This window comes from Pocillopora verrucosa, chromosome 4, assembly GCF_036669915.1.
Source record: "Pocillopora verrucosa isolate sample1 chromosome 4, ASM3666991v2, whole genome shotgun sequence".
NCBI lineage: Eukaryota > Metazoa > Cnidaria > Anthozoa > Scleractinia > Pocilloporidae > Pocillopora > Pocillopora verrucosa.
Genome location: NC_089315.1, coordinates 23,502,729 through 23,528,744, shown reverse-complemented (window position 1 = coordinate 23,528,744; position 26,016 = coordinate 23,502,729). Strand labels below are relative to the sequence as shown.

The window sequence follows — 26,016 nt, the reverse complement described above, 5'->3', positions numbered from 1 at the left end:
TTTGCTGTATTCGCCCTTCACGCGCGTATTGCGAAAACTGCCATACAGATCATTTCCTCACAGTTGTTTTACTATCTCAGCTGTTAAACTATCGCCCGACTATTATGGGTTCGAGTCCAGTCTGGAGCTGACATTTCAATTATTAATATTCTACAGCAGTTGTGTTCCTGACTATAATTTTCTTTCATTACATAATATTGTTTTTTGATATTGTATGAATTACGATTTACTAAAGCTCAAAAATACTGAAAGAAATTAGTCGCTTTCGATTTTAAATACTTCAGCTTAGAGACCTGAAACTTTCGAGAAATCTTTCGGTCTACGTTTCATTTCAGTCACGTTTCTCGAAAAGTAGAAAATGTCTTGTCACTCAACTTGAATAAAAACCAACGCTTATAGCCTCGAGAACAATATCATTGAGCAATTTGCCACGCTTTGCAGTTTTATTAAAAAGTGATTTTTTAAAATACAAACAGCCATAAACACATTCTTTCAATAAAGTTTCATTATTTTAATTTAAGAGATTTACAACAAAATATATTTCCAAATATAAATAAGAGGAAACATAACTAAGCCAGAAAACAGGAATGTAATTCAAGGGCGCCTCAGCCAAAGTTATTCCGAGATTTACTATTTTTAGCAAGAGGAAAATATTTCCTCGTCAATGTTTATATGAGACCTTACTTCGACAAGCACTCCTTAACATGCCAATGTTCAGGATTTTGTTATAATATTCAAAACTGAATTTCGGTTTTATGAATCAAAAAGAGCTGTTTTCGCTTTTTGTAAGGTATTTGCCTTTTCTTTCTCACGGGTGTAAGATCGCTTTTTCGTTTTTTTATGGAAATATTGGCCATTATTCCGGTTTTCGATGCGCAACAATAGTGCTTCGAGACATATCTCAGCATTTTGACTTGATTTTTCGCAGTGTCCTACTTTTTCTCGTTGTGTTCACTGCTAGCTACAAGACAAGGAAGCGGAGTTACCTAAGATGGCCGACGATCTTGCATCGAGAAGTTTAGCACTGGTTATCCTCGAAGGCTCCTCTTTGGTCATTTTAAACCTCTTCTCACTGGCAGGAAATATCATGGTTTGCTTATCTGTTTACAGAAATCCAAGGTTACGCACTCACACTAATCTTTACATCATAGCATTGGCTGTGAGCGACTTGCTCTCCGCTGTCTTTGTGATGCCTCTCGGTGAAATAGTACTGTTCGCAGGAAAATGGCCGCTTGGAGAAGCCATTTGCGAATTTCACGCCTTCATGAGTCTCTTCGTGCTCTACGTCTCACCGGCAACCATGGGTTTAACAGCTGTGAACCGATATGTTCGTATGTGCAGATCAAACGCAACCTACCAGAAAATATTTTCACCCAGAAAGTCTCGTTTATGGGTGCTCCTCGTCTGGTTGTTTGTGGCTTGTTACACCGCAATTCCAAAACTGGCCAAATTGCAAGACTATGAGTTTGTGCCTGGCTATGCGCAATGTTCTATCAAACACCTTGGGGAACGCGGCAAGCTAATCCACTACATAATTGTTTTAACACTTTTTCTTGTCATCCCTATGGTTGCCACAGCTTTTTCTTACTCGAGAGTTCTAAAAGTTGTTCGTCAACATCTGACAGAGATTTCTCCCTCGTTGAGACGACTCGGAGGGAACGACGCACGCGTTTCCATTCAAGAAATTCGACTGAGCAGGTCGCTATTCATTGTTGTTTTTACCTTTTTGGCATGTTGGATTCCTCTCTGGGTTATAGTCATAATGAGACGTTTTTCATTAGTATCACACATGCCAAGAAATATAGAACTGTTGTGCATGTTTTTTCTTTACGTTTCAAACACTATCAATCCCGTCATATATGCCGGAATGAATTCTACATTCAGGAGCGAGTTTCGCCGTATCATATCTTGTGGGTGGATGACTTTGTGCGCATGCACCCAGCGACAAATTGAACAAGAAGAACACGAACTTGGCCCAGTGATGTCTAAGTAACAAGGTCTGTTACAACAAATTTATTTTATTTGACAATTTAAATACACATGTAACAATCCCTACCCACAAAATAGCGAAGCTAACCGAGGCGGAAGGGAAATAAACATTAAAAATTCTTTAATGACAAGTTGGAATGAACAACTTGCGACAGTTTCACATAATAATCTAATTCAAATGTCGAACAAGACATAATTTTTCTGGTGAGCTTCGGCGATATACAAAACACTGCCATTTATGGGTTTGAAAAAGGTGCTCATGTAACACTACGAAATAGTCTCACAGGAGTCTTAAATTCTTTGAAGTCAAAATAGGAAATCCTCAGGAGACTGCATTGACGGTGTAATTTTTTTTCTTTCAACTGCAAAGAGATCTGTGAAGTTATTACAATATTTAATAGGGTGTCAATTGCCGTAGCTTCTCCGTAACTCCCTGGTAGAAGAAATTAGCTCGTGAAAACAAAGTTTATATTAGTAGAAATGGTTCAGCCAATAAAATCACAGATCACCTGCTAACCAAAATTCCTGGAGAAGGATTCGAGTTCACAAAAGTATTTACTGCAAGAAATAAAAAAAATAACGATAATAGTAAAATTAAAGTGATAACAATAATAACGATGATGAGGTTCATAATAATTTCAAATTTTTTATTCATAGTAACAATTTTTATTCATGTAGCATTCTATATTTTCTCTCTTGTTTTAAGTCCAGGATGTATGGAGATAAACATGATATAATTTTTTTTATATAATTAAATCAAATTTAAAAAATAATTTTTCTTTTAGCAATGTAGTAAGTAGGTAGGGTCTGGATTTTCACAAAGGTTGTATTACAACAAAACAAAAATAGTAACGATGATAATGATAATTATACAAATAAAAATAAAAATAATAAAGACGAAAATAATAATGACAACAATAATAGATAGATAAACATGATATAATTTATTTTGCATTACTATATCAAAATTAAAAAATATTTTTCTTTTGGCAAAGTAGTAAGTAGGTAGGATATGGATTTTCAAAAAGATTGTATCATAACATAAATGAAAATAATAATGATGATAACAATTATGATAATAATAATGATAATAATAATAATAACGACTTAAATAATAATGATGGCAATAATGATTAACATATAACAAGGCAACACAGGCATTTGCATGAAAAGGTTTAATTTTCATTAATCTACTAAAATAGTAATAATAATAAAAAACCCAGTAATATAGAACTTGTACAGTTGCCGTAAGAGATATACGTTTTAACGCTAAATTTAGTAATCAGTCCAACACTTAACTCTTCAATAAAAAATTTTGTACTAAAAATTTTTTATGTATTCAAAAAATCTTAGACGAAGAAAAAGATCGTTAAAACTGTTGCTGAGGAAGAGCACATAGAAACGGGAACATTGCGTAACAACATCCCTACTTCCAGTGTTGTTTTTCTGGTGAATTTCTTAAATATTTTAAGTTCCATTAGTCAAATTCATTTTTTTCAAGGTTCACATCATTGATTAGTTGAAAAATCTCAACAGGCAAATGAAACTTTTGCGGCGAAATTTTATCCTGTTTAGGCAAACTGCATTTCAAAAACCTTTTGAAAACCATTAAAACTTCGCCTTCTCTATGGCTTCTAGATAAACATATTCGCAACTGAAAAAAAAACTTGTAAAAATTATTTCAAGTTATTTAGATTATGTCTCTTTTCCATAAAATACAATTAAAAATGTATTATCTACTTTAGTTATCTTAGTAATGTTTACAAGATTCAACTAAATCTTCAAAATACATTTCTGGGCTGACGTAAGATCATTTAATTTTTAAAATTTATTTACAAAAATTGTGTATTATAACCAGAACATTGAAACGCATGCGAATAAAATGCTAACCCAGCAAATAATTGTAAAAGTCAAGTGCATATTTGACTAGCCAATCACACTGGGCTCTTGCATCATATTGTTCTGAAGTTGTTACCGCTAGGTGGACGATTAGCCGGAAATTTGAGTACGAATGCATTGCCCCTGACGTTAAATTCTTAAATGACGGGCACCTCGTAGCGACTTCTTGGTCAAAGAGTTTCTATTCCTTGCGAGGCGAGAACCTCATTCGGAATTGGCAAACTGTAGGGATGGCTGACCAGGAAGTAGATGAAAACATCTCTTAATCCTGTCATAAGATGTCACCTCTACATCGGTTAATTTTGAAGTTAAAAGAAATCAGACACATTTTATATATGACATGTTGAGATTTTATCGAATAGCAAATACGATACCAGAGATCTACAACTCAGGCATAACTGAGTTACTAATGCCCCATTCACAACGGCAGTACATATTAAGTTCCACTAGTTCCACCAGGTGGGTGTGGTGGGGGAGGTCAGATAAGGACAAGAAAAACTGTATCAAATAATTGTACATTGCTGTATTATATGATTGTAAGAAAAAGATTGTAATATTACCATAGTGATACGCGTAAAAAGGTTGTAAAGTAATATTTTACTGAAATTCTAGTGAAGTAAAAGTTACTAGTTGAAGTTAAAAAAAGATCATACAGATTTTATAAATGACATGTTGAAATTTTATTGAATAATAAACACGACACCAGAGACCTACAACTCAGGCATAATGGCGTAACTAAGCCCCATTCACAACGGCAGAACATGTTAAGTTCCACCAATTGGGACTAAATAAAAATATCACCAGAAAACCTGACTGATTGGTTCGAATGATCACTAAATTCTGTTTCAATTGAGCTAAATGTGAAGTCGACAAACATCAGTTTAAGCCCCTTTCTATCAGGAAAACAATTCAGTTGGTAGTAAATTCCTAACACTCGTCGTTCGGTTGACTATTTCTTTTATTCTCTCCTTAATTACTCAAGTTAATACAACGGAGACTAGCTCTGGTCTCTCTAGGAAAGTGTGAGTCACCGCTTATAAAAGTGACGCTTACCGAGCTGTCAATCTCTAACCTTCGTCATGCTTTTACACTTAACTAGCGAATCACGCTAGCTACGCAGAGCGGAGTTCGCATACTAAGTAGATACCTTCGCGATGTTTACGGTTTCCAAATGACTTTCTACCTTAAGTTTCTTAGTCTTACGGTCAAGGTTGAGCGAAACAGAAACAAGATTGACAATTTAAAAATTATCATAAACTTACTGACAGGATCAAAATCATACTTGAAAAGACACCTTAAAAGAAAATAATATTTGAAGACTGTCGCATAACAGCAGAATAAACAGAAAATTCGGAGAAGAGAGGGCGTACCCTAAAAGAGCGCCGCTAAAAGAGAGGGCGCCCCTAAAAGAGCTACGTGCTAGTCGTATAAGTTATCTGATTACAAATTCAGTGCGGAAGATGAAAAGTGCTAAATGTTTATACTTTGATTCGCCTCTAAGAAAAAGAGGTGTTGAACGTGCTAAATTAAAAACTATTTTCCGGATCGGGAATTCGACATGGATTTGGCCTAAAAACGAGAGTAATAAATGGGTAAAAGTATAAAGGAGGATTATTTCCAGAAAATTCCTGCACGGGATCAATTTTTAAACGTTAGGGTAATTTTCTTAGTAATTAATCATCTTTTAGCAACATAATGGAAATATAATGATATCTAGCCACAAACCGCAGCTTACGCAAAAACATTTGTCTCCGTGTCAAATTCACGATCATAATAAGGAAAAAGGTGACCAAGCTCTACCTGTAAGGCAAGACCGCCAAAAGGAATAAGAAATGGTCAACAGGCTTATTACAATGTTTACTGAATGGCTTATGCCAATATATTATTTCCATTCATTTTCAACGTTCACATAAGTCAAAAATCACCTATAATGAAAATTCCTGCTAGATGCCAATTTTGTCTTTTAACACAATTCAAAACGTGTTTTAGCTGTGGAGATAAGTTAGGTTTATGAAATACCTCAATGCCTCACCCTTTTTCTAACAACTACACGAGAAAAAAAATTGTTTAATGAACCACTTTATATTGTAACAATAAAACGTTTCCTGGAAATTTCATTTACGAGCGGCGATCAAAGGCTCAAGTATTCAGTGGCCATTCCAATGATATTCACTAATAAGAACTTGTCCTTCTTCAGTTCAGCTTCTCGAAACGATACTTGTAAAACGCAACTTTACAATAAACATGGAAACAAACTCGAAAACATACCTTAGCTCGGCTTTTCATCTTCCTTTTTCTTGAGTTTGAACAGCAAAGATTCCATACTTGAATTCAGGGCGTAGTACACATTCGCATTGTCTGGTATGACTAGCTCGCCTACAAATGGAAAAAAATCGGAAAATCAAGGCAAGGGAATAACAGGGAAGTCTAGTCTGAGTCTTGATGTCTTTAAAGAGGCTCCATAGTGTTTTTGACCGCGCAAGATCTGGGTGCGAACATAACGCGAGCTTCAAAAGCGTCAACACGCAAAACAAACATGGCGGCTCGATACGATCGCACGATTCTTATCTGAAAAGGTATGTTAAAAACAGTTTAACACAACGCAGTTTTTATGTGACGAAATCGTGGGTTTCCAGCAACTGCACTCGTAATATTCATAGGCCTTCTACGCCTGAAAAAGAGGTCAACTGAAAAGAAAACACCGCGGGAAAGATTGCTAAAAGGCGACAGATCGCGACAGATTAGAAAGTTTACGCATGCTCAGATATATATCTTGGCGAAGTTTTATTCCATTACCTTATGTTTTGCGACAAAGAAGACAGAGATCTTTCGAGCATGATTTCTCACCTTTCCTTCGGTGAAATTTCCTAAGATTTTCTGGACCGTTAAACATATTTGTGTCGTTCCTAGTCGGCCTGTTGATAAAAAAAAAATTATACGACCAAACTTGAGATGGACGAAGAAAAAACAAAATTTCAAATAGCGAGGAATAACCCCTATTTTTTCGGCTTTTAAATGATTGGCAGGACAAATTTCACAAATTGTGAAAACTATGAGATTTCACTAAAGAAAATTGAAGAAAATCAAAGGCAAAGCCAGATTAACATTGGCGAGCGCCTCTGATTCGTGGAGCCTTCGCTTGGTAACGAAAATAATTTTCTTAATGTTTATACGGCAAAAGATAGTCCGAACCTTCGTCATTGACTTTAGATGGCTTTTGATGACCTAGAAAAGCGAGAACATAAAAGTTTTCTGCGCGCGCGCCAACATTGAGCAAAAACCCTACGGAGCCTCCTTAAGAAGAACAATGCGTGCATGGTCGAAGAAACTATGTACTAGCTTCAAAGGGGGGGGGGGGGCGGCATGGGTTGCAAGCGACTCCATCTCTGTCAAGAAAAACTCCGAGATCATAACAAGAAATCGGCCTCATTTGCTTGCATGAGCCAATAAGCGCTGCTGTTTGACACCCCCCCCCCCACCCCCTTTGCCCATCAACGTAAGTCTGCATAATAGCCATTATATTCTAGCGTATCAGCCCAAAAGACAACAGAGAACATTTTACACTTTAGTAACTTTCAAAATCAAACTTTAATTTTCTTGTGGATCAGATCATTTCTTCCCCTCAACACAAATACGCAATGACACAGCAGACCATAAGAAAAAAATAAACTCAAGTTGTTCACCCTTTTAAACTCAGACTTACCTCCATTATCAAGAATTTGAACAAGGTAATACTCGCTCGGATCTCCCTTCATTTCACGTTTCTTCCAACATGACCGAATGACAGCAGGTGTTCACTCGTCATCCGAAAGCTGTTACCAACAAGAGGAAGAACAGGTTACGAGAACAGACAAGTTTCTCAGCTAGAAGGTGTAGTTTTGAAATACGGCCAAACTCTCCTGTTTAATTAACATTGAAAAGTATGGCAGTAGGTAGGGAGAATTGCTGATTGGACCTTGGGACTTAGCTGGGTAACAGTCTGTCCGTCGATGCCGACCCGAATAATACAGCCAGCATGTGCAGATCTATTGGAAGGACTCTTGGGAGGGGAGGGTCTGAGGAAAACGCGGTCGTTCTAGTAAAGACCTCCGCGAAACACCACCTCTAGACTTGCGTAGGCGAGGTGACCTATAGCCAATTGGCAAGCCATCAAACTGTGACTGGGGAAGGGAGAATAAAAAGTTTTTTGGTACTGAGGACGTATCTGATCCTGATGACACACCAGAGGACGTGGAAGATGAGGAAGAGCCGGAGTTCTGTGAGGCAACAAGTCAGTCAGTCAGTCAGGCGGTTGACCCTATTCAATATGACTAGACGCGGGCAAGGAGAACTGGCTCTAGCACACGAGGTCGCGGCTTGAAGAAACATTTCCCGTGAGACATTGTGAAGCGAAAAACTCAGGGTTACGGTTGAGGACCAGTCATTATTTCTCATCAGGGGGGCGGGGAGAGGGGGAGGGGGGAATAGAAGAATTTTCGAGGGGATCACATGGTTTTCGCCACACAAAGTAATAACAACAACTGACGTTACATAGAAAGTCTTCGATTGAGTGTTATAAAACCAAAACCAGAGCAATCATGACGGCCAATCAGAAGAAAGGAAAATACCTTTAAGAGCTAATGAGAACTTAAAGTGAAACCAAGTCGTGATTGATTTCAGTTTTTGCATCTGATTGGTAAAGAGAGTGGTGAAAGTGCTCTGGGCCAATCACAGAGCGCAGCAAAGCAAAACCAATGTAATCGCAGTTTACTTGCGACACTTAATAGAAAATTGCTCTGAACGAACTTTTGGAAAGGTGTTGACGAGAAACATTTAGTGAGAGAAACTATGTGAAGAGATTTTGAGCGCGTTTTTATTAAGTGTCGTAAAACCAAAGATCTAAGAAATTACAGCGTTTAATCAAGACAAAGGAAAATGTCACAAAGAGAAAATGGAAACTCACATCGAAAACTCGAAACCTGACTGAAATGCGAAGCAAATTTAACGTCAACTATGAGTTTCGTTGGTGAAGATGCACTATGAAGCAAGGATATATTGTACGGAAAAGACTTGAATCGTTTATTAGCGTAGTCGAGGTATCCAAGTACTTATCGTAAACTGAAATATGAAATTATAAGGAAGAAGCTAAGCTAAATTCTAAGATACGAACAAACATTCCAATCATTCCGATATAAAAGCAAGATCCCAAAAGACTAGCTAAAACTCTGAAACAAACTCACAAAGACTATCTTCAAGGATAAAGAAGAACCACTTGCAAACGAATTCTAACAAAACTAATAACCGAGTGGGAAAAACGAGCAGCTTAGTAACAAAGCATGAACAGCGTAAGCCACGTGTTACAAGGTTGCAAAGAAACTGGTATAAAAAAAAATGGGTGAAACTACCGAAAGACTAGATGTTTAAACAAGTACGAAGAGAAGGAACATAAGCACTTACATAACAGTCCCGCTTGTAAAGGTTTGACCAAAACGAACTTCGAGATAAGGTGGGCAAAAGGGCACTTTTCGATAAACACGTCTTATCGTTAGCCCAACACGAGATAACTAACTAAAATGCGGTTCTGGGTGGAACTTAAAGATCACGTCCCTAATGGACAAACAGTAATGTCACTATTGCGGTTTATCATGTTTAACACGAAACGGCGTGGCAGCCGTTACACAGTAGTTTTGCATTTGATTGGTAGAGGAGGGGGCGCGAGTTTTCTTGACCAATCAAAGGAAAGAAATATAAAGCCAATCCAATCCTGCATCACCTGAATTCCTCTCTCTTATTTCAGTGAGATGTTTGTACATGGGTATCTTTTTCCTTTTTAGGGAATTATCCAAGGAACAGTTTCTTATTCGGGCATATTTCTAACCGACCTTATGATGTTAGATGCCGCCTATCAAGATTTCACTGAGGCGAGAGGGGCTGGGAATCATCATTTCTTCTTGTTACATAAGCCTCCACCCTTTTCCCGAATCTTATTCTGGCCGTAAACGGGCCAGAATAAGAAATTCGGTTCGGTTTTTCCTCTGCAGGAAAATGTACAATAGGCGCTACGTGGCAGTTTTTAATTGGCGTAAAGCAATGTGGTGGACATAGCCTGGGAACAAGGTTGAGTTTTGGCATCGAGTGTACTTAGACTTGAAGTGCTGGGCCGCGCATAAACCATAGCCAAGCTTCTTACAGTTTACACTTATCCTTCGAGTAAACTTAAAAATATTTATTTAAAGCACAAACCTAATACTGTGAAAGTCACTGCTACCTATCTTAATTTCAGTCAGTCGAAAAACTTGCAATCCATAATATGCCTTCTGTGGTATATCGTTCAGAGGCAGAAACCTTCAGAGGTTTGTTCTTAGATGTAAGCGGGAGAAAACTTTGTAAACAAAGATCATCACGTTCAAGTGTAAATATTTATGGAGAGACTGTGAGGCGAAACTTGACTTAGGAATGGAAAATAGGGGAATTTGGCTCGTGCAGGCAGAGAAAGATTTGAATAGCAGCGTTTAAAGTTGGTGAACTTTCTCAACCGGAAATTTGATAAACGTAGGATTCTATTTAGTACTGGTTTAATGGAATGCCCGGGGTATGCGTTTATTATTTTGCAGAGTTGGATGGTTACCACCATTCTGGATTTCTCCGTGACTCAAGCTAAGTCACAAAGTGACTTATTCCTTTTCTGTTGACTTTGCCGCGGTACTTTGCGTTAGTTTCCGCATTTCATGTAGCGATTTTAGTATTTCCAATTTGTCATGGCATCAACTTGTTCCAAAGTCTTAATCTCCATAACGCTCTGAACCGCAAATCCGGCCAGAATATAGGCTCCGTTTAGCCTCTTGTTTTACACATTAAATGTTGGACTGGACTCTGGATCCAGGGTTAGACGATTCCTTAATTTTGTATATTTTTGTTACTTTCCTCAGCTACCACTTGTCTTGTAAGGTTGAACGAGTGGAACTAAAGTACACGAAAAAGAAGAGGGAAACTAAAATCAGGTGTTCATCCAATTTTGCTGTAAACTATCCCCTCAGGCCTTTAATAAAAGAAGAATATGAAGAATTTAACTACTCCAATTTTAAAAATCATTGTTCGTTTTTGGTTTATGCCATAAAGCCAGCCTCTTCCCAGGTTTTCCATCTTAAAAACGTTAAGCATGAAGCGTTAAGGGTGGTTTGAATCGTATGCATCCTTACAATTCTCTCTTCTATCTGGGTTACTCTTACCATGGTATCTGTGGTGTTTTCCTACCTTAGTGAACGGCTTTTGCAATCTTTACTTGATCGCAAATTGCATTTGAGTTGTGTTTGCATTTTCTGACTGTAATTATCTTTCATTCCATAATATTGGTTCTTAAATAATGTCTGAGTTACGATTTACCAAAAGCTCAAAAATACTGATGGAAATTAGTCGCTTTCGATTTTAAATACTTCAGCTTAGAGACGTGAAACACTTGAGAAATCTTTCGGTCTACGTTTCATTTCAGTCGCGTTTGGCTAAAAGCAGAACTTACCTTGTTGCACAACTTGAATAAAAACCAGCGCTTATAGCCTCGAGAGCGATATCATTGAGCAATTTGCCACACTTTGCAGTTTTAATACAAAGAATACAAACAGTCATAAACACATTCTTTAAATTAAATTTCATTTTAATTTAAAATATTTGCAGCAAAAAAAATTTCTAAATAAAAATAAGAGGAAACAGAACTAAACCAGAAAACAGGAATGTATTTCAAGAGCACCTCAGCCAAAGTTATTCCGAGATTTACTCATTTCAGCTAGAGGGAGATATTTCCTGTTTATATTAGACCTTAATTCGACAAGCACTCCTCAACATGCCCATATTTACCATGCTCATATTTAGGATTTTGTCATGATATCCAAAACCGAATATCGGTTTCGTGAATCAAAAAGAGCTGTTTTCATCGTTTTACAACAAGTATAATACAATTGTCAACAAGCATGCCTCCATGAAAAAATGATCTACTCCCAAAGCAAAGCAGCTATCTAAACTAATGGAATTAAAGCGGCGATTAAGGTTAAAAATAAATTGTATGAAACTAGAGACAAAGTTAGGTACAAACACTATAGAAATAAAATTTGTACACTGATACGCTTAAGCAAAAGGAGATATTATGATACGTTTTTCGAAAATAATATGGGCAACATGAAAAGAAACCCGGCAAGGAATCAATGAACTTTTACATCGACGGAAAAAAAAAACTTAAAAGTCATATCTGCATTAAAGGATTTTAATAATCGCAACAAAATTATTAAGGAAGGTTCGCGGATACCTAACATTATTAATGAACACTTTGCAACAGTCGGAAACAGACCCCAAAAACATCATCTAGACTATGTTGATAAGTGCAAATCTCCAATTTCATTCTTCCTTTTTCAACCTGTTTTACCCGAAGAATTACAGTCAGAAATATTACTTGTACCGAATGATAAATCTTATGGTTTATACTCCTCACCTACCAAACTACTCAAATGTTCAAGTGCCGTCATAGCTCCTGTTCTTTCGGAGATACTTAGTACATCTATCAGATAAGGGACTTATCCATCAAAGCTCAAAATTGCTACAATTTCGCCAGTACTTAAGAGTGACGATGATACTTAGGCAAACAACTATAGACCTATCTCTTTACTTTCAAATTTTAATAGAGTATTGGAGAAAATAAATTCCAACAGATTGACGAGCTATATAAAGAAACAGGAACTTTTGTATACCTCGCAATACGGCTTTCGTAAGGGGCATTCAACCCAACACGTAATGTTGGACATTGTTAATGATATACAGACAAAGATATCAATCAGCGATTGCTAATTTGTGGAGTATTCATCGATCTTAAAAAAGCCTTCCACACCGTCGATCACGACATTTTGCGTGATAAGCTCAATCACTATGGCTTTCGTGGATTAATTAATGATTGGTTCGCCTCGTATCTCAAAAATCGCACGCAAACAACTCAAGTAGGCCATCATATATCAGATAAAGCTGTCATTGGATGTGGTGTTCCTCAAGGATCAATTCTTGGACCATTGCTTTTCTTGCTATATGTCAATGATACCCACAGATGCTCAAATAAATTTAGGTTTTACCTCTTTGCAGATAACACAAACATCATGTTTGCAGACAAAAATCTGAAAGATCTTGAGACAATAGTCAACAATGAGCTACAAAACTTTTATAACTGTTGACAGCCAACAAACTAACTCTTAACATTAAAAAATCTAACTTTGTAGTAATTCATCTTTACCAAAAGCGACTTGTTTACCAACCAAACTTTGTATGTTTGATAATGAAAAGAATAGATATGTTCGTCTCGAGTCTAAAATTTACATAAAATACCTGGCCGTTCTTATTGATCAGCATCTCTCTTGGAAATACCACATTGATTCTATTGTTACAAAAATTAGTAAAAATGTTGGGCTTCTTGCACAGCTACGACAATCTATAGCTGGACCATTACTACTGAATATCTATAAGTCATTAATTCATCCTTATTTAACCGATGGTCTTGCTGCCTGGGGTCAGGCATGCTAGACTTATCTTAAGAAAATTCTAATTCTCCAGAAAAGAGCTCTTCGTCTGCTGTACTTCGCAGGCTGGCCTTTATTTCTCCAAACTAACGTGCTTCCAATAACTCTTCTTTATTATGAGTCCGTATCAACCTTATGCACGATATCAATAATGATAAAGCCCAAGCAAACATGTTAAATTTATTTCAGAAAACGTCTAATATTCACTCATACAATACACGATCGTCTTCGTCTGGAAAGTTCTATGTTAAAAATTTGAGACTTGAGATACAAAACACTTGCTAAGGGTTTAAATATCTGCTTTTCTTTTTCTGTGTTATCATTTAAGAGTCAGTGACTCCTTGTCTTTAGATATTAGGTCATTTGTGTTATTCATGTACTTGTCTTGCCCTGCCACGATTAGCTTTGCAGCTATTGCGGGGCAAACTATCTCACTTTTCTTTTTTTTGCACATAGAATAAAGAATAAAAAAGAATTTAAAAAAATAAAGGCTTTCTTTCCAGTCAAATGGAAAGTTGAGTACTTGCTCTTTACCATGATCAGTCATCAGGATTATTATCAGAAAATTGCATCACTATTAGCAGATGTACCGCCTCAAATTGTAATTATCATTACGTCTCACAGTTTTGCTCGAGTAATAATGATGTTGCTTCGGAGTGTAAAAACTCCAAGAGGGAAAAAAAGTTAAAACATTCACGAAATCTTTCGTTAAAGGAAATAAAGAGTTGTTATCGTGACAAGCTCTCAGTTGGCTTGTTAGCTCTTGGTTAAATCACGCTGTCGATACCCCAGGAGGGTCGTTTGTTCGAATTCTGTTCAAGCCTGAGTGGTATTTTCCGTCTTCATTTTCACAACTACTTCGGTTTTGTTTCTAGCTTCAGCTAAATAGTATCAGTCTAACAGCATCTTTATTCCGCAATTGAAATATATGATTTCGGTTGATTTACTTTTGCTGTATTCGCCCTTCACGGGTGTATTGCGAAATTGACATACAGATCACTTCTTCACAGTTGTTTCACTATCTCAGTTGCGCAAGTATCGCCCGACTATTATGGGTTCGTGTTAACTCTAAAGCTGACTTTCCCATTTTTATAACCACTACAGTTGTGTTTCTGATTGTAATTATCTTTCATTCCATAACACTGGTTATTAAACAATGTCTGAGCAACGGTTCACTATAAGCTCAAAAATACTGATGGAAATTAGTCGCTATCGATTTAAAACACTTCAGCTCAGAGCCTGAAACACTTGAGAAATCTTTCGGTCTACGTTTCATTTCAGTCACGTTTAGCTAAAAGCATAACTTGAATAAAAACCAACGCTTGTAGCCTTGAGGACGATATCATTGAGCAATTTCCCACGCTTCGCAGTTTAATTACAAAGTAGTTTTTTAAAATACAAACAGTCATAAACACATTCTTTAAATTAAATTTCATTATTTTACATTAAGATATTTATTGCAGAAAACGTTTCTAAATATAAATGAGAGGAAACAGAACGAAGCTAGAAAACAGGACTGAAGTTCAAGAGCGCCTCAGCCAAAGTTATTCCGAGATTTACTAATTTTGGCGAGAGGCAGATATTTCCTGCTTATATAAGACCTTACTTCGACAAGTACTCCTTACCATACCCTTATTTACCGTGCCCATATTTGGAATTTTGTCGTAATGTCCAAAACCAAATATCGGTTTTATGAATCAAAAAGAGCTGTTTTCGCTTTTTGTAAGGTTTGCCTTTTCTTTCTCACGGGTGTAAGATCGGTTTCTTTATATGGAAATATTGGCTGGTATTCCGGTTTTTGATGGTTAACAATAGTGCTTCGGGCCATATCTCAGCATTTTGATTTGATTTTTAGCAGTGTGCTGCTTTTTCTCGTTGTGTTCACTGTTAGCTACAACTGAGACAAGAAAGCGCAGTTAATTAAGATGGCTGACGATCTTGCATCAAGAAGTTTAGCACTGGTTATCTTCGAAGGCTCCTCTTTGGTCATTTTAAACCTCCTCTCACTGGCAGGAAATATCATGGTATGCTTATCTGTTTACAGAAATCCAAGATTACGCACCCCCACTAATCTTTACATCATAGCATTGGCTGTGAGCGACTTGCTCTCCGCTGTCTTTGTGATGCCTCTCGCTGAAATAGTTCTGTTCACAGGAAAATGGTCGCTTGGAGAAACCATTTGCCAATTTCACGCCTTCATGAATCTCTTCGTGATCTACATCTCACCGACAACCATGGGTTTAACAGCTGTGAACCGATATGTTCGTATGTGCAGATCAAACACAGCCTACCAGAAAATATTTTCACCCAAAAAGTCTCGTTTATGGGTGCTCTTCGTCTGGTTGTTTGTGGCTTGTTACATCGCAATTCTGAAACTGACCAAATTGCAAGACTATGAGTTTGTGCCTGGCTATGCGCAATGTTCTATCAAACACCTTGGGGAACGCGGCAAGCTTATCCACTATATAATTGTTTTAACATTTTTTCTTGTCATTCCTATGGTTGCCACAGCTTTTTCTTACTCGAGAGTTCTAAAAGTTGTTCGTCAACATCTGAGAGGGATTTCTCCCTTGTGGAGAGGACTCGGAGGGAACGACGCGCGCGTTTCCATTCAAGAAATTCGACTGAGCAGGTCCCTCTTCATTGTTGTTTTTACTTTTTTGGCATGTTGGATTCCTTTCTGGGTTATAGTCATAATGAAACGTTTTTCATTAGTATCACACATGCCAAGAAATATAGAACTGTTGTGCATGTTTTTTCTTTACGTTTCAAACACTATCAATCCCGTCATATATGCCGGAATGAATTCTACATTCAGGAGCGAGTTTCGCCGTATCTTATCTTGTGGGTCGATGACTCTGTGCGCATGCACACAGCGACAAAATGAACAAGAAGAACACGAACTTGGCCCTGTGACGTCTAAGTAACAAGGTCTGTTAAATAAATTTATTTTATTTGACAATTTAAATACACATGTAACAATCCCTACCCATAAAATAGCGAAGCTAATCGAGGCGGAAGGGAAATAAACATTCAAAATTCTTCAATGAAAAGTTGGAATGAACAACTTGCGACAGTTTCACATAATAATCTAATTCAAGCGTCGAACTAGACATAATTTTTCTGGTGAGCTCCGGCGATATACAAAACACTGCCATTTATGGGTTTGAAAAAGGTGCTCATCTAACACTAAGAAATAGTCTCACAGGAGTCTTAAATTCTTTGAAGTCAAAATAGGAAATCCTCAGGAGACTGCATTGACGGTGTAATTTTTTTTCTTTCAACTGCAAAGAGATCTGTGAAGTTATTACAATATTTAATAGGGTGTCAATTGCCGTAGCTTCTCCGTAACTCCCTGGTAAAAGAAATTAGCCTGTGAGAGTTTGTATTTGTAGAAATAGTTCAGCCAATAAAATCACAGATCACCTGCTGACCAGAATTCCTGGAGAAGGATTCGAGTTCACAAAAGTATTTACTGCAAGAAATAAAAAAAAAACGATAATACTAAAATTAAAGTAGTAATAATAATAACGATGATGAGGTTCATGATAATTACAAGTTTTTTATTCATGTAGCATTTTATATTTTCTCCCTTGTTTTTAGTCCAGGATACATGGAGATAAACATGATGTAATTTATTTTGCATTACTATATTAAAATTAAAAATTATTTTTCTTTTAGCAAAGTAGTAAGTAGGTAGGATATAGATTTTCAAAAAGATTGTATCATAACATAAATGAAAATAATAATGATGATAATAATTATGATAATAAGAATGATAATAATAATACTAATAATAATAACGATGAAAATAATAATGATAGTAATAATAATTAACATATAACAAGGCAACACAGGCATTTGCATAAAAAGGTTTAATTTTCATTAATCTATTAAAATAGTAATAATAATAAAAAAACCCAGTAATATAGAACTTGTACAGTTGCCGTAGGAGATATATATTTTGACGCTAAATTTAGCAATCAGTCCAACACTTAACTCTTCAATAAAAAAATTTTGTACTCAAAATTTTTTTTGTACTCAAAAAATCGTAGACGAAGAAAAACATTGTAAAAACTATTGCTGAGGAAGAGCACATAGAAACGGGAACATTGCACAATAACATCCCTACTTCCAGTGTTGTTTTTCCTGTGAATTTCTTCAATATTTTTTAGTTTCATTAGTCAAATTCATTTTTTTCAAGGTTCACATCATTGATTAGTTGGAAAATCTCAACAGGCAAATGAAACTTTTGCGGCGAAATTTTATCCTGATTAGGCAAACTGCATTTCAAAAACCTTTTGAAAACCATTAAAACTTCGCCTTCTCTATGGCTTCTAGATAAACATATTCGCAACTGAAAAAATAACTTAAGTAATTCAAGTAATTTAGATTTATGTCTCTTTTCCATAAAATACAATTAAAAATGTATTATCTACCTCAGTTATCTTAGTAATGTTGACAAGGTTAAACTAAATCCTCAAAATACATTTCTGGGCTGACGTAAGATCATTTAATTTTTAAAATTTATATACAAAAATTGTGTATTATTAACAGAGCATTGGAACGCATGCGCATAAAATGGTAACCCAGCGAATATTTGTAAAAGTCAAGTGCACATTTGACTAGCCAATCACATTGCGCTCTTGCATCATATTGTTCTGAAGTTGTTACCGCTCGGTGGACGATTATCCGGAAATTTGTGTACGAATGTATTGCCCCTGACTTAAATTCTTAAATGACGGGCACCTCGTAGCGACTTCTTGGTCAAAGAGTTTCTATTCCTTGCGAGGCGAGAACCTGATTCGGCATCGGCAAACTGTAGGGATGGCTGACCAGAAAGTGGATGAAAACATCTCTTAATCCTGTCATAGGATGTCACCTCTGCATCAGTTAAATCTGAAGTTAAAAAAAAAAATCAGACACATTTTATATATGACATGTTGAGATTCTATCGAATAGCAAATACGATACCAGAGATCTACAACTCAGGCATAACTGAGTTACTAATGCCCCATTCACAACGGCAGTACATATTAAGTTCCACTAGTTCCACCAGGTGGGTGTGGTGGGGGAGGTCAGATGGGGACAAGAAAAACTGTATCAAATAATTGTACATTGCTGTATTATATGATTGTAAGAAAAAGATTGTAATATTACCATTGTGATACGCGTAAAAGATTGTAAAGTAATAATTTACTGTAATTCTAGTGAAGTTAAAAGTTATTAGTTGAAATTAAAAAAAAGATCATACACATTTAACAAATTACATGTTGAAATTTTATTGAATAATAAACACGACACCAGAGATCTACAACTCAGGCATAACGGGGACTAGCTCTGATCTCTCTAGGAAAGTGTGGGTCACCGCTTATAAAGGTGACCCTCACCCTTTTTCTGACAACTACTCGAGAAAAAAATTGTTTAATTAACCACTTTAAATTGTCACAATAAAACGTTTCCTGAAAATTTCATTTACGAGCGGCGATCAAAGGCTCAAGTATTCACTGGCCATTCCAATGATTTTCACTAATAAGAACCTGTCATTCTTCAATTCAGCTTCTCGAAACGATACTTGTAAAACGCAACTTTACAATAAACATGGGAACAAACTCGAAAACATACCTCAGCTCGGCTTTTCATCTTCCTTTTTCTTGAGTTTGAACAGCAAAGATTCCATACTTAAGTTCAGGGCGTAGTACACATTCGCATTGTCTGGTATGACTAGCTCGCCTGCAAATGGAAAAAAATCGGAAAATCAAGGCAAGAGAATGACAGGGAAGTCTAGTCTGAGTTTTGATGTCTTTAAGGAGACTCCATAGGGTTTTTGGCCGCGCAAGATCTGGGTGCGAACATAACGCGAGCTTCAAAAGCGTCAACATGCAAAACAAACATGGCGGCTCGATACGATCGCACGACTCTCATCTGAAAAGGTATGTTAAAAACAGTTTAACACAGCCCAGTGTTTATGTGATGGAATCGAGGGTTTTCAGCAACTGCACTCGTAATATTCATAGGCCTTCTACGCCTGAAAAAGAGGTCAACTGAAAAGAAAACACCGCGGGAAAGATTGCCAAAAGGTGACAGATCGCGACAGATTGGAAAGTTTACACATGCTCAGATATAGATCTTGGCGAAGTTTTATTCCATTACCTAATGTTTTGCGACCTTTCCTTCGGTGAAATTTCCTAAGATTTTCTGGACCGTTAAACATATTTGTATCGTTCCTAGTCGGCCTGTTGATAAAAAAAAATTTTATACGACCATATTTGAGATGGACGAAGAAAAAACAAAATTGCAAATAGCGAGGAAATTGCCTTTATAACCTCTATTTTTTCTGCTTTTAAATGATTGGCAGGATAAAATTCCTAAAATGTGAAAACTATGAGATTTCTTTAAAGAAAATTGGTGAAAATCAAAGGCAAAGCCAGATTATCATTGGCGAGCGCCTCTGATTCCAGGAGCCTTAGCTTAATAACGAAAATCATTGGGTTGCAAGCGACTCCATCTCTGTCAAGAAAAACTCCAAGATCATAACAAGAAATCGGCCTTATTTGTTTATATGAACCAATGAGCGCTGCTGATTGACACCCCCCCCCCCCAACCCCCTTTGCCCATCCCCGTAAGTCTGCATAACAGCCATTATATTCTAGTGTATCTGCCCAAAATCAAACCTTAATTTTCTTTTTGATCAGATCATTTCTTCCCCTCAACACAAATACGCAATGACACACAGTAGACCATAAGGAGGGGGATTTTCGAGGGAATAACATGGTTTTCGGAGGTAACGGACGGGGAACCAGTCGTCGCCAACAGAGTATAAAGGGGAGACTATCGATCATAATAATTATATAACGGAGCCTCCTCCGACCCCTACTCCTCCTCCTCCCCTCTCCCCCCCCCCTCCCCCCCGTTCCTAAAACAAATTTATTTATCCCAACAGTCACCCTTAAATAAAGAAAAGAATCGCAAACTCAAGAAGTTCCTGATCGTTAGACAAATTCTCCTCGCCATTGCTTTAGGGTATGTATGGAGCACAGTATAGAGGATATGCATACTGATGTTGGGGCGTTAAGAGTTAACAAGAGAAAAAAAGCAACAAACAGAATCACTAACGAAGCGTTGTGGAGATTAAGACTTTGGAACAAGTTGATGCCATGACAAATTGGAAATGCTAAAATCGCTGAATGAAATGCGGGGACTCACGTAAGTACCGCGGCAAAGTCAACAGTAAAGGAATAAGTCACTTTGTGACTTAGCTTGAGTCACGGAGCCAGCACGAGCCAAATTCCCCTATTTTCCGTTCTTAAATAAAGTTTTCGCCTCACAGTCGCTCAATAAATACCAAAGAAGGTATTTTATGGACCGCAAGTTTTTCGACTGATTGAAATTAAAGATATGCAGCAGGGACTTTCACAGTATTAGGTTTGTCCTTTAAATAAATATTTTTTAAGGTTATTCGACGGATAAGAGTAAACTGTAACAAGCTTGGCTAACGTTTAAGCGCGGCCTAGCACTTCAAGTCTGAATATACTCAATGCCAAAACTCATGTCAACTGCAATGTCCAATGCACAATGTCCACCACATTGCTTTACGCCAATTAAAAACTACCACGAAGCGCCTATTGTGCATTTTCCTGCAGAGAAAAAACCAAACCGAATTTCTGATTCTGGCCCGTTTAAGGCCAGAATAAGATTCGGGAAAAGGTAGTGGCTTATGTAACAAGAAGAAATGATGATGCCCAGTCCCTCTCGCCTCAGTGAAATCTTGATAGGCGGCATCTAACATCATAAGGTCGGTTAGAAATATGCCCAAGTAAGGAACTGTTCCTTGGATAATTCCCTAAAAAGGAAAAAGATACCCATGTACAAACATCTCACTGAAATAAGAGAGAGGAATTCAGGTTTTCGTTATCTGAATTCGGTCAAAATCAGTTTCCGGATTATCAGGCTCGTGCAAACAAAATTTGTATCTTTGGAGCAAGTAAGATCTCTATGGAGACTCCTTAGTGAGTAACTCCGTAACAATCGACCGTTTTCGTGTATTATCGTCCAATGTCGGCAGTTAAATAAAACAACTTTCTGCCATTTTCCGAATAAATCTTTCATTTTCGAGTTGTTTTCGAGAAGGTAACACGAAACAACGAGAAGTCCTGTCATTGGTCATTTAATTGGGAAGTAGTTATGTGTTTATCATAATATCATCAAGACGAGGGTCGGCTTTCTTTCCGTCAAATGGAAAGTTGAGTACTTGCTCTTTATCATGGTCACTCATCAAGATTATTATCAGAAAATTGCATCACTAATAGCAGATGTACCGCCTCAAATTGTAATTGTCAGTATGTCTCACAGTTTTGCTGAGTGATCATATTGTTGCTTCGGGGTGTGAAAACTACAAGAGAGGAAAAAAGTTAAATATCCTAGAAATCTTTCGTTAGAAGAAAATAAAGAGTTGTTATCGTGACAAGCTCCCAGTTGGCTTGTTAATTCTTGATTATCTCACACTGTCGATATCGCAGGAGGGTTATTTCTTCGAAATCTGTCCAAGCCTAAATGGTATTTTCCGCCTTCATTTTCACAACTACTTCGATTCGTTTCTAGCTTCAGCTAAATGGTCTCTGTCTAAGAGCATCTTTATTCCGCAATTCAAATATATAATTTTGATCGATTCACTTTTGCTCTATTCGTCCTTCACGCGCGTATTGCAAAGACTGAGATGCACTGATCACTTCCTCACAGTTGTTTCACTACCTCAGTTGCTAAAGTATCGCCCGACTATTGTGGGTTCGATTTCAGTCTAGGGCTGACATTTCAATTTCTAAAACTACTACAATTATGTTTCTGACTGTAATTATCTTTCATTCCATAATACTGGTTCTTAAATAATGTCTGAGTTACGATTTACTAAAAGCTCAAAAATACTGATGGAAATTAGTCGCTTTCGATTTTAAATACTTCAGCTTAGAGACCTGAAACACTTGAGAAATCTTTCGGTCTACGTTTCACTTCAGTCACGTTTGGCTAAAAGCACAACTTACCTTTTTGCACGACTTGAATAAAAACCAGCGCTTATAGCCTCGAGGACGATATCATTGAGCAATTTGCCACGCTTTGCAGTTTTAATACAAAGTAGTTTTAAAATACAAACAGTCATAAACACATCTTCAAATTAAATTCCACTATTTTAAGTTAAGATGTTTACAGCAAAAAACATTTCTAAATATAAATGAGAGGAAACAGAACTAAACCAGAAAACAGGGATGTAGTTCAAGAGCGCCTCAGCCAAAGTTATTCCGAGATTTACTAATTTTAGCAAGAGGCAGACATTTCCTGTTTACATAAGACCTTACTTCGACAAGCACTTTTCAACATGGCCATATTTACCATGCCCATATTTTGGATTTTGTCATGATATCCAAAACCGAATATCGGTTTCGTGAATCAAAAAGAGCTGTTTTTGCTTGTTGTAAGATCTTTGCTTTTTCTTCCTCTTAAGCGTAAGATCCGTGGTTTTTTCGGTTTCTTTATATGGAAATATTGGCCGGTATTCCGGTTTTTGGTGGACAACAATAGTGCCATATATTAGCATTTTTACTTGATTTTTAGCAGTGTGCTGCTTTTTCTCGTTGCGTTCACTTTAAGCTACAACTGAGACAAGGAAGCGCAGTTACCTAAGATGGCCGATGATCTTGCATCAAGAAGTTTAGCACTGGTTATCTTAGAAGGCTCCTCTTTGGTCGTTTTAAACCTCCTCTCACTGGCAGGAAATATCATGGTATGCTTATCTGTTTACAGAAATCCAAGATTGCGCACCCCCACGAATCTTTATATCATAGCATTGGCTGTGAGCGACTTGCTCTCCGCTGTCTTTGTGATGCCTCTCAGTGAAATAATACTGTTCACAGGAAAATGGTCGCTTGGAGAAACCATTTGCCAATTTCACGCCTTCATGAGTATCTTCGTGGTCTACGTCTCACCGGCAACCATGGGTTTAACAGCTGTGAACCGATATGTTCGCATATGCAAACCAAACACAACCTACCAGATAATATTTTCACTCAGAAAGTCTCGTTTATGGGTGCTTTTCCTCTGGTTGTTTGTGGCTTGTTACATCGCAATTCCAAAACTGGCCAAATTGCAAGACTTTGAATTTGTGCCTGGCTATGCGCAATGTTCTCTCAAACACCTTGGGGAAAGTGCCAAGTTCATCCACTACATAATAGTTTTAACACTTTTTCTTGTCATCCCTTTGGTTGCCACAACTTTTGGTTACTCGAGAGTTCTAAAAGTTGTTCGTCAACATCTGACAGGGATTTCTCCCGCGTTGAGAGGATTCGGGAGGAACGACGCGCGCATTTCTATTCAAGAAATTCGACTAAGCAGGTCGCTATTCATTGTTGTTTTTGCCTTTTTGGCATGTTGGATTCCTCTCTGGGTTATAGTCATAATAAGACGTTTTTCATTAGTATCACACTTGCCAAGAAATTTGGAACTGTTGTGCATGTTTTTTCTTTACATTTCAAACACTGTCAATCCCATCATATATGCAGGAATGAATTCTACATTCAGGAGCGAGTTTCGCCGTATCTTATCTTGTGGGTCGATGACTTTGTGCTCATGCACACAGGGACAAATTGAACAAGAAGAACATGAACTTGGCCCAGTGACGTCCGAGTAACAATGTTTGTTCCAGACAATTGTTTCGGGAACTAAAACACCTTACAATAAACATATTTTCCTTAACAATTGAAATACACATGTAACAATCCCTACCCACAAAATAGCGAAGCTAAACGAGGCGGAAGGGAAATAAACATTAAAAATTCTTCAATGACAAGTTGGAATGAACAAATTACGAAAGTTTTGCATAATAATCTAATTCAAATGTCGAATAAGACACAATTTTCCTGGTGAGCTCATCATTTATGCTATTTATGGATTCAAAAAGAGTGCTCATGTAACTCTAAGAAATAGTCTCAAAGGAGTCTAAGATTCTTTGAAGACAAAATAGGAAATCCTCAAAAAACTGTACCGGCGGTGTATTTTTTTTTTCTTTCAACTGCATAGAGATAACAAGGCATTTGCATAAAAAGGTTTAATTTTCATTACTTTATCAAAATGGTAATAATAATAAAAAGACCCCAATAATATAGAACTTGTACAGTTGCCGTAGTAGATATATATTTTGACGCTCGACTCAGCAATCAATCCAACACTTCACTCTTCAATAAAAAAATTTTGTACTCAATAATTGCAAACGAGGAAGAAAATCGTTAAACCAATTGCTGAGAAAGAGCACATAGAAACGGGAACATTGCCCGATAACTTCCCTACCTCTAGTGTTGTTTTTCTCGTGAATTTCTTAAATGTTTTAGGCCCATTAGTCAAATTTATTTTTTCCTCATCATTGATTAGTTGGCAAATCTTAACAGGCAAATGACACTTTTGCAACGAAATTTTTCCTGATTAGGCGAACTCCATTCTAAAAAAACCTTTTGAAAACCATTAAAACTTCGTCTTCTCTATGGCTTTTAGATAATCACATACGCAACTGAAAAAAAAGGTAAATTAGTGTTAACAACTGACATAAATTGGCCACCGTAAAGAGTAAAAAAGCTGACGTTTCGAGCGTTAGCCCCTCGTCAAAGCAATTGGAGGAATTGTGGGTTGTGTGTTTGTTTATATGCAGGAAGTGGTGCTACGCTATTGGTGGGAATATGGTGACGAGAAAACCAGAATAAATTAGTTGAATGAAAAGCGCTCGTTGATACCGTGGGGATTAAGAGTGCCGATTTGGAAGATAAATTTTTCATGTTCTAGTGTTTTGCGGCTTTCCGAACTGCCTAGATGTAAGGAAAGGCCGCAAACTGCCACATGTTGTTTAGAATGATCAGGGAGATTGAAGTGTCCAGCGGCTGGTTTGGATGTCCCTATCTATTTGTCTCCTAGAAGGCTTACATAAAAAGAAAACATCTATATTCAACTTACCTGTCTTATTTTCTTAAAATAAAAAAGCCATCTCAGGAAAAGAAAGCAAAACGTCCTTGGGAAATTTTATGACTTTGTTCACATTTTAAGGAATGTAAAAGGTAAAAATACGTTTGTAGACTGTGGAGTTAAGTAAGTCCGCATACAATTCAAGTGAAAGGCAGACTCGTACCCAACTTCTTCTTATTTGCGGACTGGTTGATGGGAAGGATTAGCGAGCTCGCGTTGCATTAGGGTAAGGAAGGAAGGAAGAAAAAGCCACTTTTCCTTCCTCCTTCCCAAGATTCCTTTGCAGATAGAAAAAAAATGACGACCGAGTACGAGTGCAAGTGAAAGGCACGACACTGGTACAACACGTTTTAATATAGATCTACTTAAGTGCGAATCGTCTCAATATATTAGTAATCATTTTTCGCAGTTCTATATCACAACGTCAACGGAAGATAAACTTCAACAAGTTAAAAATATAAAAATACGTGACTATTCAAGATTCTCCGCTGATCGCTTTAACGATGAGCTGTCTGAAGTTGAATGGAATCGAATAATTGCAAATGGAACAGATTGTGTGAACAAATTGTTTTCATCGTTTTACAACAAGTATAATACAATTGTT

General features: G+C 37.1%; 2 protein-coding genes across 2 annotated transcripts; both read left to right on the top strand.

The window, feature by feature from the left end:
- The first annotated feature begins 541 nt into the window (after nucleotides 1–541).
- On the top strand, nucleotides 542–4,581 carry LOC131774947 (melatonin receptor type 1A-like). The gene has a single exon (XM_059091042.2). It carries the CDS (start codon nucleotides 992–994, stop codon nucleotides 1,991–1,993), a length of 1,002 nt encoding a protein of 333 aa, XP_058947025.1. The 5' UTR covers nucleotides 542–991; the 3' UTR covers nucleotides 1,994–4,581.
- Nucleotides 4,582–15,192: 10,611 nt separating this feature from the next.
- Nucleotides 15,193–24,315, top strand: LOC131774949 (uncharacterized). Its single transcript, XM_059091044.2, has 3 exons — nucleotides 15,193–16,338; nucleotides 17,097–17,103; nucleotides 23,074–24,315. The coding sequence occupies exons 1-3, from the start codon at nucleotides 15,341–15,343 to the stop codon at nucleotides 24,091–24,093; spliced, it is 2,025 nt and encodes a 674-aa protein (XP_058947027.2). The 5' UTR covers nucleotides 15,193–15,340; the 3' UTR covers nucleotides 24,094–24,315.
- The last annotated feature ends 1,701 nt before the right edge of the window (nucleotides 24,316–26,016 follow it).